The sequence below is a fragment of the Grammomys surdaster genome, unplaced genomic scaffold (genome assembly GCF_004785775.1).
Source record: "Grammomys surdaster isolate TR1022 unplaced genomic scaffold, NIH_TR_1.0 239, whole genome shotgun sequence".
Lineage (NCBI taxonomy): Eukaryota > Metazoa > Chordata > Mammalia > Rodentia > Muridae > Grammomys > Grammomys surdaster.
In genome coordinates, this window is record NW_021604684.1 from 7,458,844 (window position 1) to 7,473,986 (window position 15,143).

The window sequence follows — 15,143 nt, forward strand, 5'->3', positions numbered from 1 at the left end:
TTATTTTATTTTATTTTATTTTATTTTATTTTATTTTATTTTATTTTGCAGTGCTGGGGATCAAAACAAGTAAGCACTGTACCACTAAAGTCACCAGCTATAAAATTTTTATTTAAAAATTGTAAAAAAGAGTTTTAAGGCTAATATATTAAGTAAAGTGAACATATGTTAGAGGTCCCAAGTTATTTTTCTTGTGGGAGGAAAGTGTATTAGTTCACGGCTTCAGGAATGCCAGTCAGTCCTGGCACAGAAGGCACGGTAGAGCTGAGCCGTTCACATCATGCCAGAGAGGAAGCAAAGAAAAAAATCTGAAGCTCTGCTGAGTCCGCAGGCTTGGGTTTTATTGTTGTTTGCTATTGTTGTTGTTTCCTATTGTTGTTGTTGCTACTGTGATTATTATTATTAGTTTTATATTTAAAAGGTTTTTAGAAACTCACTCAATAAACATCTGATACTCAAATAGAAAGAAGTTTTAATTATGTTATGTGAATATGTGACCACACTTCTCTCAAGTATTTACTTACTGAACAAATCAATAATGCAACCTGTACACTTAACAAGGGTTAACTCATTCCGCTACAACTCTACAAAGCCTCCTAAAGTCTTGACTTTTAACTGAAAAGATGGAAGCTCATAACGCCTTGGTAAAGTCCTCAAGGCCATCCGCCTAATTACATCTCAGGAGAGCACAGCTGGCCTGGCACTCAAATCCACTCTAACAGTTACAACCTCCTCCCAGTCTTACTCTTGAACGATGCATGTGCTGCCATCACAACATGAGGCAGATATGATGAGGGAAGCACTTCTCTACATGACCAACTGACAGTAGACAAAGTCTGCTTAAAATCCAGGGTTTCATTTTGCAAAATGCAAGCCCATTTAATGGTAAAATGTTTATTTAAAGTTTAATTAAGACTTTATGTAGCTGGGCAATGGTGGCGTACGCCTTTAATCCCAGCACTTGGGAGGCAGAGGCAGGCAGATCTCTGAGTTCGAGAGTTCGAGGCTAGCCTAGTCTACAGAGTGAGTTCCAGGACAGCCCGGGCTACACAGAGAAACCCTGTCATGAAAAAACCAAAAAAAAAAAAAAAAGACTTTATGTTTAAATACTGAAAGTATCTTACTACCATAAATCAAAATAAAATTTTAATTATTAATCTTTCTGCTTTAGAAAAACAAAGACTTCTATAAACTGAGAACAAACATTTTTATCAGAGAGAAAAAAAATGATGGTGCCAAGTACAACCTTTTCCCAAAGTACACTTAACCTAACACTATGAGTACAAAAATTATAATTTTCACAAAAGTTTCCAAAAATGCAATAATTTTTTCAATTTGTTTAAATCATAGTCATTTGAAAGACTCATCAGACTCAAGTGCTACAAATTTTCTCTCTTCTCTTTATACACAGGTGTAACTTTAATAGATCTCTGTTTTTCAAGTATTCACGTAATTTTAACTTTTGAGTGGTCTCCACACATACCACAAGATCAGTATGGATCCTGTGGAACCGACTCATAAACCCAAAGAGACAACAGGCAAAGGAAAAAGTTAGGGTTAAATAGGATACGGATAGTTTTTCTTATTGGGAATTAATTTCTTAGAAAGTCATCTGAATATTTTGAAAGTCATTAGTGACTATTTTGATATTTGCTATATCTTGTTCATTTTAATTACCACATTCTAAACTACACAAAGATTCACACAGAGAAGAGCAGATTTAAGGACCTCTTCCCCGCTCATGTTCACTAAACGAAGCATGAGCACTTACTGGTCTGGTACTCTTTCTACAAAGCCCTCCCACGGTTTTCAGAAAAGCACTAGCCTCGCACTCACGTGATATGACATGATCCATATATTGAGGTAAGTAAGGAGCCCAGGTGTCGATAGTCTCCTTCCGTCCTGCCTGCTCAATTCTTCTCAGCTCTGCTAGAAGCAGGGCCTGTGCAGCCTCTCTCACCTAAGAGAAGAGACGTTGAGAGAAAAGAAGCACGTCAGTTGGTAAAATGATGCCCACAAACCAGAAAATTCATAGTGATATAAAATTAGAAAATATATAAATATCTTATTTATATAAGAAAGACTATTAATCTAATAGTGAAGTAAGTAGTTATGGAATAATTAAATGCTGGCATCTTGCACATGACCAAAGATGCTTTCATTCAAAAATATTTTTTAAGCTAACGAATAGACATTTAATTAGTTTTATGCTTAAAACTTGATTTTCTAAAGCATTCTTATAATACAGCACTTTCAATTATTAAATTTCCATGTATCTCTTATTGTTAAAAATCAATGTTGGGAGGATTAAATTGTTTTTCTTTATGCCCAATAGAAACTTAACCTAATTTAGTGAATTCCTTATATACTACAGTTCTGCTTGGAACTAAGGGAAGGGAATCAGGGCAGGCAAATAAATATGTTAAAGTCATTCACTGAATAATAATGTTTGAGTCAACAGGCCAGAAAGATGACAGAGGGCTCCAAAAAATTATTTCTTGATTTGAAATTTACATTTCACCAAGCCTTTTTAATATTTGTTATCTACTTTATCACATCAATATTGCCTCAAGCATTGATCCTTTATATAATCAAATAGGTATAAATCCACATGATTCACATATACCTGGACACAAACAAAATGGGTAAATAGATTCCTGCGTAACCTCTTTCAGTTTTATAGAGGGAATCATTTTTCAAAATCATATCAATTTTTCTTCCAATTGACCATGCAACTTTTTATTTTGCAGTTTAAGTTTAGTTATGTTTAGCAGAAATTCCACAGGCATGAGCCCAAAGAAGGTAGTCTATTTTTAATCAAAGTACAAATCAATTTATTCAATTTATTAACTATTTATAAACTGAGGGAATAATGAAGCTTCATCTAAAAAAAGAGTTTGAGTAAACCATTCTTTATAAGTATCTTGTCTTTTAAAGTAAATTAAAAGATTATTCAATGCAAATCTATGTAAACTTTAGTGTTTCTCAGTTCTGCTTGGAGCTGAGTCAACAGAGGCCAGAGCAGACCGATACCTTAAAGTATTGTGATGTTTCATTCAGCAGTAGGCCACACATATAGAGGTCCTATCAAATGCTTTCTCAGTGACATCATGGTCAATGAGCAAATGTACATTTGTATAATCCATGATGTTCATGAAGCAACATACCCTAGTAACATGTGTGTTCTCATGAGAATTACATTATTATCTCGCCTTTACAAATTATCTACAAATAGAATAAGCAAAGTATCCAGGGTTACCAAGTTAATAATAGTTGGCACTGACATTTAATTCAGCTCTATAATAATTCAGACGACTGTCCTGTTTTACTACAACGTAGGACCTTCCATTTGGTCTCTGACTGCTCACTTGGAAATTTGATGAAAGGGATTGTACCAAATAATCAATCATGGGGAAGGGGTTATATGTCTTTGCATGTGAGTGCATGATCTCTACAGAAACCAACATTTAAGAAATAACTCCACAAAGTATGCGAAACTTTTAATGAAATACTCAATGACTTTTTAAGAAGTAAATAAATAAACATGTTTGGACATTTACTGTTTACTACAGAAACAAAGGAGGAAGATGGAGAAATCTTGACTTCCTGTCTTCTGTAATAGAATGAATAAGTGCTAACGGGGGATAAAAGTTACTTTTGATTAAAATTCACATTTCACTGTGGGATAGCTATAGCTCCCTCATCACTCAGCCTTACCTCCAAGCATCGGTCTTGCCATCTTCGAGCTAGCATCTCCAGGAGAGGAGGCCTGAATTTATCCAGCCCCAGAAGGTCAGGCAGCATAACACAGTGCATGGCAGCTAACTGGCTCCATCCTATCAAAAGGTGACATATTACAAGTATATTAAACATCTTGGTATTCTACAATAAGTAGAAAGTTTTTATTTATGTACACTTATCAAAAACAAAAAGGGAAGATCTGTAGGTTAAAAATAATTGTAGTTTAGTATTATTATATACAAAATGACCTGAAATATGTATTTTTTCAATCATTTATATGTAGACCTACAAGATGTGAAGTTTTTAAAAACCAATAAAAACCAACTGTTCACACAGTTGTGCCAAATTCCCAAAGAAAATACACATTTCTAAAAAGATTTTCTAAAATAAAGATATTAGAAGATGGGAAAGAATGAATAAACACATGTGAGAGCTACACATGTGACCTTGTTACCATGCAAAAGGGCATTCACACAGACATGCACACAGGTTCTGATCCATGTGCTGCCAACATATCAGTCAAAGGGGCTGTCTTCCCTTTTTGTCAGATGCTTTAATTAAGATCGTATAATCATCTCTCTTACTAAATGAATCAGAAACTTAGTCATAATCAAAGCTGAAATAGCATAATGCCAATTTTAACAAAATGCAAATGAAGACATTCCACAAAATTAAAAACCTGATAATCCAAAATTTATAGTCTTAACCATCACTAATTCCAACTGAAAGAAAATCAATTTATTTTTTCCAAATTTCTGATTCTTGATATGAAATCTAATAATATGAGAAAGACTACCACTATACTAGTATACAGATTGTAGGAGTTATTTCACCTTTATTTTATAAGTGTACAAAATTGTATAGTATATATTATATTACATAGTCAATGAATGCCTCATCTTCTCAAATTATATATGAGGCCATTATTAGTTCAGTGTATTGTGCCATTTTCTCCCAAGGATAACATCTAGAGACAAATAATTAGGAATGGATGAAAAAGCATTCACTATCATTTTTAATGTATTATATATGAACACAGAATTTTATTAGTTCTGTGTTTTAAAAGAATTAAAACTGTAGTCTTCTAAATTAATAACAAAACACTATAATAAATTATAAAGTAATCTCATAAATTATTAAAAGGAAACAAGTCGCCTACTTAAAATTCATCCATTCAGTAGGAAATTTTCATCAACTGATAACAAATATTTAATTGCATTAATAAAGGTGATAGACATACATTTCATTTTGAAATTTATAACACATGAATATATCATATATATCCATATATGGATATATATATTACTCACATGAGTAAGCTCTTGATTAGTTTTAAAGTCTCCCCGACACAGTCTGACTGAACTACTTATCAGCTAAGCACATATCATCCTTACCAAAGCCAATAATTACCAATATACAATAGTATATTGTAAATTAACAAATAACTATTTTTAAAATAGCAACAAATATTATTCTAATTATTCCAATCCAGCCTTCACATACAAGCTTCATCATAGTTCTCTGATAGGGAAACAAAGCAAACAATATATTATCACATTAAGTTCCTACACTTTCTTTCCCGGGGAGTACTTACTACTGTACCAGGGGCTCTGCTTCACTGGCAACGGAACATTCCCTCTGTTTAAGTGGCCTTGCAATATTAGCTTTGGTGAAGAGTCTGGATCATTTAGGGTTATATTTTAGATTTTATAAAGCTCCTCCTTGTTATTTTACAGACTGTTAATAGTTGCGATCACATGGCGACAGTAGCTGAGCTGTGGGGCTCACGGGCTCAGCACATGTCAGGGACAGACAATGCCAAGAGAGGACTGAGAAGCAAGTATCTGAATGGTCCATTCTCAATTCCACATCCCCCAAAGTAGTTTCCATTTGTGTAACTACACAACAAGAATATGCTGGCCCAACTAAATCCAAAGGCTTAAATTAGAGAATTTTATGCCTCTGCCTGAAGCAGTAACAGTAGAAAAGGTGAATTCCTATCAGCTTACATAACCAATCTGAAGACTTTTCAAATGAGAATGCAAATTAACCTTTTTCCCTTACTGCTTTTAGTACTAGAGCACATGTTAATAGAAAGACAGCACACTGTCTCTCATCTACTAATAGTACATGAAAAATATGTTTATTATCGCTAATGCCGCAAATCAAATGGAAAAAAGTACTGTGACAATTCAACTTTTAACAAAGACTTCACGACCAAGACTAGCATCTCTGCACTCCCGTAACAGTGCTCTAGATGACAGTAGACATGTTCTGCTCTAAGCAGGAGGGACATTACATGTTTAACAATTGGCACCTGGCATTCAGTTCAGCAAATAAGGTTTCAAAATGGGATTCATAAAAAATAAAGCAGATGGATGTATAAATCAGATTAAAAACAAAAATCAAGAGTAAGTCTATCAGGCCAAAGCAGAGAGGGAAAGGAAGTGCTCTAAAGAGAGAGAGAGAATACCTTCATTTACTAAGAAACAGGTGTGTAAAGCAGGAGAGGCAGAGGCAGAGCCAGAGTGATCAGCATCAGACCGAGCAGAAACGACAGGTGCAGCAGCTTGCAGAGAAAACAAGAAGAAATAAAGAGCAAAGAATTGAGGTACAGTGGTTTCTGAAAAAAAAACTCAATATTAGTGAAGAGTGAAAACATAGTTAGCAAAATATAGTGAACATATAAGTAAAAATGATGTTTTAATTGGAAAGGATCACTTATTAGAAAGCACTGCAAGGATGGGTTGTCTCTTTGAATCGTTATCTCAGTGTAGTTCAGCTTCCCCTTAAAGCCACCATCTTTTTGATATTATAAATCCACAATATAGCAAATCTTATGAATTTCACAAAGCAATGAAAACTACATTAAGAATTATCAGAAATGTAATCCAATCTTTAAAATATATCACAGAGAAAACTTTTAGGAAGCCTTCATAGTTTGATCATATTTTTCTAAGTTTATTCTTCAATATTATACATAAACTATTTTTAAATATTTCAAAAGAATACTCAACAGCATTTTGATCCTCTACACCTACATAAAAATTCATCATCAGATATAACAACTTGTAAAGAACGTACACAGCGCGCTCCACTTAACTCTTCTTAGAAGAATTTTAATATAGTTTCATTCAGTTTAAAATATATGCACTAAAACAATTATGAATTTTGTAATTCGTATACAGTGGATAAAACAATCCCTTCCCCGTCTCAAGAAAGTTGTACAGCCAGGAAAATGTTGCAGTTTAAATTATCATCTGAAAAAACCCGAGGACCTTATGGCATACACAGTCTACAACTGGAGGTCAATGTTAAGATTTAGGGGTCACCATTTGACACTTCCTTCCTATGAAAAAATTACCATATGTCATGCACAAGCATCTTCAAATTAATCCCTCCCGTCTCTGTCTCTTTTGTCACTGAGCAGCAATGGGTTTGGGCTCCTGAGCAGATGAGGCATTGTCTACTGAACGATATGTTTGCTTTTCATGCAGTGAAGTTCTTTTGTTAGAACTGGACAGCTGCAGGAAGCAACTTTTTTAGGATTTTCACACGAATGCATCATAATGTCACTCAGGCACGTGTGAGGTGACCAGCAGAACAAATAGAAGTCTGTGAACAGTAGGAGGATAGGAACTAGCTCCAGGCCTATTGCACCCATGGAAGTTTTATAGAGAAAACTGAAGTGCTTTCTTATTATGATAGACTTGGGTTTTATTTATTATGTGGTTATGACTATTTTGTGTTACACTCATGTATTTGTCTATCATAATATCTAAAAATTCCACTATAATAGTAAAACAAATACCAAATACTGAATATATTCCACTGAATAATTTTATTTTTCATTTCTCTTCACTATTTAATTACAAATTCAATTTAAATGACTGAGATTTACCACTCATGTAAAAAGCTAGTAAGGGCCCTGCTTACTACAGGATTGCCTGTGTGGCTGAACTTCATGCCTCCAAAAATGCTATGCACCCTGCTCTGGGGGACCCCAACAGTTGAAACTTTTCCATAGGAAATGTGTTCTTAGACAGTCTCACCCGTGTATATAATGCGTTCTTGTCATACTCCCATCCTGCCACCCGTCCCTTCACTACAGGTTACTTTCTCACATGCTCTAGAAAACAGTGTTAATTCTGTTTGATTTCACCCTAACTCTGTAGGTTCACTAAAATGAGAATATCAGAAAAAAATTTTAAAAAAAAGAAATGAAAGTTCATTAGTGACCGGTCACTACCATCTATGTCAAATAAATAGGATTAAACCATTATACTTTTTCAATGTATGAATAATCAAAATAGAAAATCGGGAGCAAGGCTGGAGAAGCTGCCTCAGCATGCATACTAGGACTTGCTGTTCAACCATGCAACTGCGTACAGGAAGAGAAAATAACATTCATGGCATTATAACTGTGGAGTCATATTTAGTGGAAGTAGAAATAGGTGCTTATTTATTCATGCTCTAATAGATCCGACGGATGCTACTGATCAAGTAATAGAGATTCAGAGATTAGATTTACTAAACTCTAAAAATCTCTGGAGCAAGGTAAAAAATATCTTACTCATACTACCTCACAACTATAATGGCAAAATCTAGAAATACTTTTACAGTTCATTGAAAAATTAAACTCTTGTCACAGCTTTTTTTTATTAACTGCCCACATTTAAAAAGAATCAGAAACTAGAAGAAAAAATATTACTCAAAGTAAAATGTTCAAAGTTTAGTAGTAAATGTCAAATCAGAAAAGTCCTGTGGATGAATATTGAAGAGTCCTAGCATAAATCATGTCTGCTTATCTGATGACAGAGGATAGGTGGCGTGTCACCATTCTTACAGACCGGAAGGAAGGATGAAGAGATGTGAGTTCTATTATTTTGCCAGGTAGGGCCCTTTAAAAACGAACTATTGTAGTTCTGAGCCTCATCAATTGTTTATTGTCCCATGGAAACTAGATCATTATAGCAAGCTTATACGACAAGATGTGCCTGTAAGTATTTGCTCCAGCTTTTCTTTACATAGCAGAAGCATGGGTTTTCAACATTTATAACATCTATGCTTTCCATTGCTACATAGATCTTTTCTCATTTGGGGTTGATTCTGAACTCCATCTTTCCTCTACTGCTACTGTGATGCAAATAACTTGTACATGACAGAGATTAACATTTCGAATGACAAAGTGTCTTTACATATTGCTCTCAATCTCAACAGCCTTCCAGTGTATATACCCAAAGAGCACCTAGACTTTCACAAAGAAAAAAAGAACATCTACAACTATAAGAAAATAAATGCAAAGCTTCAGAAGGTAAAAGATTTTTTTTTTAAATCTTAACACTGGAGAGATAAAATTATTTAACACTAAATAGTGATTTAAATGGTAATGGTAATTATAATGCTAGGGGAAAAGAGAAAAAAGGGAAGAAGGAAGGAAGCGGGGGTGGGGGGGGAAGAGAAGAAGGGGAGGGAGAGAGAAAAACAAGGTAAGTAGGAAAACACTAGAATTGGGAATTGCTGAAGCACCAGCCACCATGCACCTACCAGATCTGGCATTTAGTGCAGGCATCTTGAGCGACATTCCCCTTTTTACCTTGCCTTTATGTCCGTGTGTTTATATGCTTTGCACAAATGGCATTCTATTCATCTTTTAAGTCCAAAGAGTATTTAAGATAAATCATTAATGGGTTGTTTTTTTTTTTCTCTTTTCCTAAGGTCTAACTGAAGTATTCACTAAGTAATGTACTGAGAGTGGAGGTACAGGTCTGTAATCCCAGCACCGAGGAGGAACGTAAGGGGAAGAAGGATCAGCAGCTGGAGGCCATCCTTGACTTTAAGGCAACTTGGAAGCAGCCTGATGCATGTGAGACCCTGTCTCAAAGAACTCGAATGAGACAATGTAACATCTCCCTTGACTAGTCAGACTGCATGTTCAGGGCCCCCATGCAAATGTGACAATTAATTCAGTGACTTACTGTGACTGTTATAGCAATGTGAAACAAAAACTTTAAATTGTTTTTCTAATGCCTTTTGTCATAAAAAATCCACACTTAATATGTCCCAATTCAGAAGAGATAATGGAAAGCTATGCTGATTAACCTATTTTAAACATATGTACCATAACCATGAAGGCAATATTGCAGTAAAGATCATTAACTATTTTCCTATTAGACTCAGATGTAAACTCTGGTTGACCAGTGATCTTCCACTCACCAACTCCACAGTCCCACTTAGCATGATATGTAGCAGGTCTAGAAACATTGTATTACAAAGTTCCCAACTTTGTCCCTATCTGCTGAGTAGTTATCATCTTGAAATATCAAGTTACCATCTCCAAACAAATTCTTTCTTAGTCTCCTCAATGGACCCTAGATTGCTAGGCTCTGTGTTGTTGCTTACTCTTCTAATTTGATTACACATATCTTTCAATTACTTCATGAGAGTAAGGACACAAAAACCTAGTTTTTCAAGACTATAAATGCTTGAAAATATTACCAATCAAACTTTGCATTTAACTGATAATTTGGAACTGTGACCAAAAACTTGTGTTAAAAAAAAGTCTATTCTTGTTTGTTTGTTTGTTTGTATTGTTCTGATTTTATTATTTGTTTATTATTATTTGGATAATTATTCTCTAATGAGAGAGAGAGAATAGCTATAGATTTGGGTGGGTGGGAGGAGCTAGGAGGAGTTGGGAAAGTGGAAAATACTGTGATAAGAATATATAAAATATCTATTCTCAACAAAATAAATAAATAATTAGCTAATTAATTTTTTTTAAAGCTGTGTTTGCAGAGAATCGCCGTCTCATAGGATGCTCAGTACTGTGAGGAAGCTAAGTGTTACAATCTACAGGCTGGTTGCCTCATCCTGCCCACTCTAGCCCTCTGGACCACACATTCCTGTACCATTTCTTTGTCTGAACTAACATGTAGCATTCTGCTGGCTTCTACCACACCAGAAGCTGAGGCTGTCATCAGGAGCATCTTGGAGCTATAGAAAAGCTTCCCCTGTCCTGATGGGACCACCACTCCAATGACTCACCAGTGTGTCCTAAACTTGTCTTGACTCATGGCTCACTTTGTTCTGTAAAATTATGAAACTGTTTCTCTACTGGAACAAAAAATTGGGGGTATCCAAAATCATGTTCCTAGGCATTCCCCTCCAAAACTAGCTTACTCCTCTTAAGATGAAAGCTGTGATCTAGAGTCCACAGCAGCTATGATCATTTCAAACACAGTGTATGTTTGCTGCAGCAAGCATAACTACTACAAATAGCTACTTATACAAATCTGGAGGGGTTTCTTGTGGACTTTTGAAACTTACTGATTCTGGATTCCCTGCAGGTCATAAATAAGTCCCTGTATTAAGTTACTGTAATGGTCTTGGAAAACTTTACTTTAACAATATACCTGTTTATCATCTAGACATGTTTACTTAGATACTGAGTAACAAACTAGGAAGCAATGGATAAATGAACTGCCAAACACCATTAAGGCAAAAAAAAAAAAAAATCTCGGGGCTGGAGAGATGGCTCAGCGGTAAAGAGCACTGACTGCTCTTCCAGAGGTCCTGAGTTCAAATCCAAGCAACCACATGGTGGCTCACAACCATCCGTAATGAGATTCGATGCCCTCTTCTGGTGTGTCTGAAGACAGCTACAGTGTACTCATAAATAAAATAAATAAATAAATCAAAAAAAAAAAAAAAAAAAAAATCTCTATGAGAGAATTAAATAACTAATGTGCCCTGGGTGTACAAGCATACAGACAGCAGAAAGAATTAAGGATCTACGGTTTCAGAATGAATTAACAATCCCACTGTGACGAAAGGCAGGTATATTAAGGCAACAACATACCAAGAAGCTCATGATGCTTAAAAACTATAGGAGTGGTACTGGATTACTTGCTGCTCTTGCCTAGAACCCTAGGTTCAGTTCCCAGCAGCCACATGGTGGCTCACAGACAGCCGGATCCTAGGGGACCCAGCACCGTCTTGTAGCCTCTGCGGGCACTAGGAGCCTGTGTGGTGCATCTACGTAGATTCAGGAAAAAAATCACACATATAAAAATAAATTTAGAATATTCTTTAAAATAAAATACTATTACTTAATCTTTGAATAATCACTAGTTCACATCAGAACTGAAGTAAGGTCAGATATAACAGTGACTTTTCTTGGGCTATAACTATAACCAGAGACTTAAAAGAAAATCTGCTTTAAAACATTTTCATTATTAACATCAAAAATCAGTAACTGGGGGCTAGAGAAATGGCTCAGCGGTTGAGAATCTAGATTGTTCCTGTGGAGGCCCCAAGTTCAATTCCCAGCACCCACAGCAGGCAGCTTATTATAACTGCGTATAACTCCAGCTCCAGGGGATGCCCCTAACCTCCAGCACATGCACATCTACAGACATACACATGTGTATATGTAAATAAATAATAATTCAAAGTTAGATAGATAGATAGATAGATAGAGTCCTCTAAACCCAAGAATGAGGGAGAAATAATTCATTACACTAAAAGATGAATTTATATGAAAAGCTGTTAAAACATCCCATGTCAACACTTAACCAGGTGCTTAATATACATTCTAAATATTGAGCTAAACATATGAATACACAAAAATTAGACAAAGCCTAAGAGCCACAAAACACTCAAACTCTATTTGAAAAGCAAATAAAACTATGAAAGCAATATCATGAACTACACTCTTCCACGTTGCCTCCAATAGGCACAAGCACTCCTCGGAGCTGGGAACTTACTTTGCTCTTATATCCACAGTACCTAGTTACTGAAATAGTTACTCTAGAGGTAGAAAGTGGGTGCATACAGATTCATTAGTCACAACCTTCCTCCATGAAACAACCACTGTGCCCATGACTCAGGAAAACTGGGTGAGCAAGACAACAATTCCTATCTTTTTAGCTTCTACAACAAATTAATTAGCCAATTTTTTTAAATGGCAACTAAATTGGGACATTGTCTTCCTGTTACTTGGTAAAACTATGTAGATTTCTTACATATATATATATACACACACACACATATATACATATATACACATGCATACATATATCATACATACATATACATGCTAGGACTTCAACTAAACATCTTAAGAAACCAACTAAAATCTCCAGTGCCAGGAATGGGCTACACCTTATTGAATCACTGGCCAGAAGGATACCATGGAATCTCCCAAACATCAGAAAGTACTCTTCACACTACTAGAAGAAAAAGTTAATTATCAATAGCACCCAGAATCAAATCCAGTGGCCTACAACAATGACCTATCCATGAAGTGCTGAAATGGTGGCACAAATGTTATGGGAGTGACCAACCATAACCATTGATTGGATTTAAAGTCCACTCCATGAGATGGAAAACCATAGCTGACAGTGTCCCATATAGAACCTGAGACTAGATAGATCATGAGCCTAAGGAAAAACCTGATACTATTATTCTGCTAAAGGACTCTAATGATAAAATAACTCCTCATGATATACTCTTATACCCACAGTCAGTGCCTAGTTCCACACTCTTCAAATGAGCGTCTTTTTGCAGCAGAAGGGCATTAACCCAAAGACCCACACATGGACAGTGTAAAGAGAACAAGGGACTTTGGAGAACTCAATCCAAAATGGATGTCCTCATCAAGACAATCCCTTCAAGGCTTAGGAATGTATGTGAAAGAAAGAGAAAGGAAAGACTGAAAGAGCCAGTGGTGGGGGGGTGACTCCAAGGAAACAGTGTCTTAAAAACACATAAAAACTCACAGAGACCAAGGTAGCACATACGAGACCTGCACAGATTCAAGGCAGACATGGTCCCAGCACTGAGGGGGGGAAGTGGACACAGGGTTCCAACCCTAACCAAGAACCTCTCTGCTAGCGATTCTCACTGACAAAAGAAAAATCAGTTTTTCTGCAATTTAAGTGTCACTGGGTCCATTAACCACAATCAAGGCAGGACCCATGGAGAGAAGTTAGCCAAAAAAGGGGAACCCAATGGTATTTTGTAGAGTTTTTGTTCCATTTTGTTTTCTTTTCTCCCTCTGCCCCTATCCCCATATTGATCTTTTCCCTGTTTGTTTTGGTTTTGTTTGTGTGTGTGTGTGTTTCTGCTTTCTTTTTTTTTTTTTTTTAAGAAAGAGACGGAGTGGAAGGACATAAAGTTGGGTGGGTAGGGAAGTGGGAAGGATCCGGAAGGAGTTGGGGAAGGGAAATCTGATGATATTGTTGTGAAAAAGTCACAAGCAAGCCACACTGGTGAAAGATGTAAGGTTAAATTATGCTCTTTGCAAAGATATTTTCAGAAATTATTGAATTTATATCATCTAATCTAAGAAATGAGAAGCAGTCTTTGTTAATTAATCTTGAGAAATCTTTATACAAACTAATCAACAGTGTATCACTGTCTTTTCCAGGATCAGTGGCAGAAATCTAATTTGAAAGTGAAGTGCTGGTTGGATATAAGAATTCCTTAAAATATTGTTATTTATAATTAACATGTCATTTTAAAATGTTTATGTATTTTTAATTAACATTTTTTTCACAAACCTGAGACAAAGAGAGCTCTATGATTGGCCTATTCCATCATTAACTTGACAGAGCTCTTAAGTGAAGACACAGGGAATCAAAACTAAATGAGTTGGAGACACTAAGCTGGGAGTCTTGGGAGATAGAACAGCTAGAATTGAAGGACTAGAGAAGAGAGAAAAGAGATGCTAGAGGTGAAGTTGTACAGAAGGTTCCCCTCAAGTTTCAGCAGAGTACCAACCAGAACACTTCAGGAGACTAGTGAGGGAGGAAGACTGAACACTCAGAAAGCCCAGGACAGTGCCCTTCTCCACCAGCCTAGGGGGAAGCCTCAGGATCATGGAATATTTGAGTCCTAAGGAAGGTCTTGTCTCATTAATAAAAACTATTTTGAATTCCTTAGAGTACTACTCAAAAATCTACCTACCGAATCATAAAAATGACAGTCAAACTGCTTTCACAGAACTCCATTCTAAAAGAAAGTTCGGTAAGAATACAAAAATATCTAGTATCCTATCTGACAAATTTAAGCATTTTCCATGATAACCAAGCATAAAAATTTAAAGACTGGAAAATATAGTTAATAATAAGAATAATTAAAAACCCCTTTAATCTCAGGACTCAGAAGGCAGGTGGATCTCTGAGTTCAAGGCCAATCTGGTCTACAGAGTGAATTTCAGGACAGCCAGGGCTACACAGAGAAACCATCTTAAGAAACTTAAAAAAGAAAAAAAGAAAAAAAAAAGGATCTTTGGTGGTACATGTCTTTAATCCTAACATTGGGAGGAGTTTGGAAGAGGGAGAGAAGCAGGTGGATCTCTGTAAGTTCTAGGCCAGCCTTGTCTACAGAGCAAGATT

At 35.9% G+C, this 15,143-nt stretch overlaps 1 protein-coding gene across 1 annotated transcript in view; it reads right to left on the reverse strand.

Annotated features, from left to right (window-relative positions):
• Wdr7 (WD repeat domain 7) overlaps window positions 1–15,143 on the reverse strand; it is a 270,408-nt gene that overhangs the window by 174,557 nt on the left and 80,708 nt on the right. The window contains exons 17-18 of the mRNA XM_028774209.1: window positions 3,718–3,836; window positions 1,837–1,960 (exon numbers count right to left, since the gene is read on the reverse strand). Coding sequence (XP_028630042.1) covers window positions 1,837–1,960; window positions 3,718–3,836 — 243 coding nt within the window. The remainder of the gene's footprint in view (window positions 1–1,836; window positions 1,961–3,717; window positions 3,837–15,143) is intronic.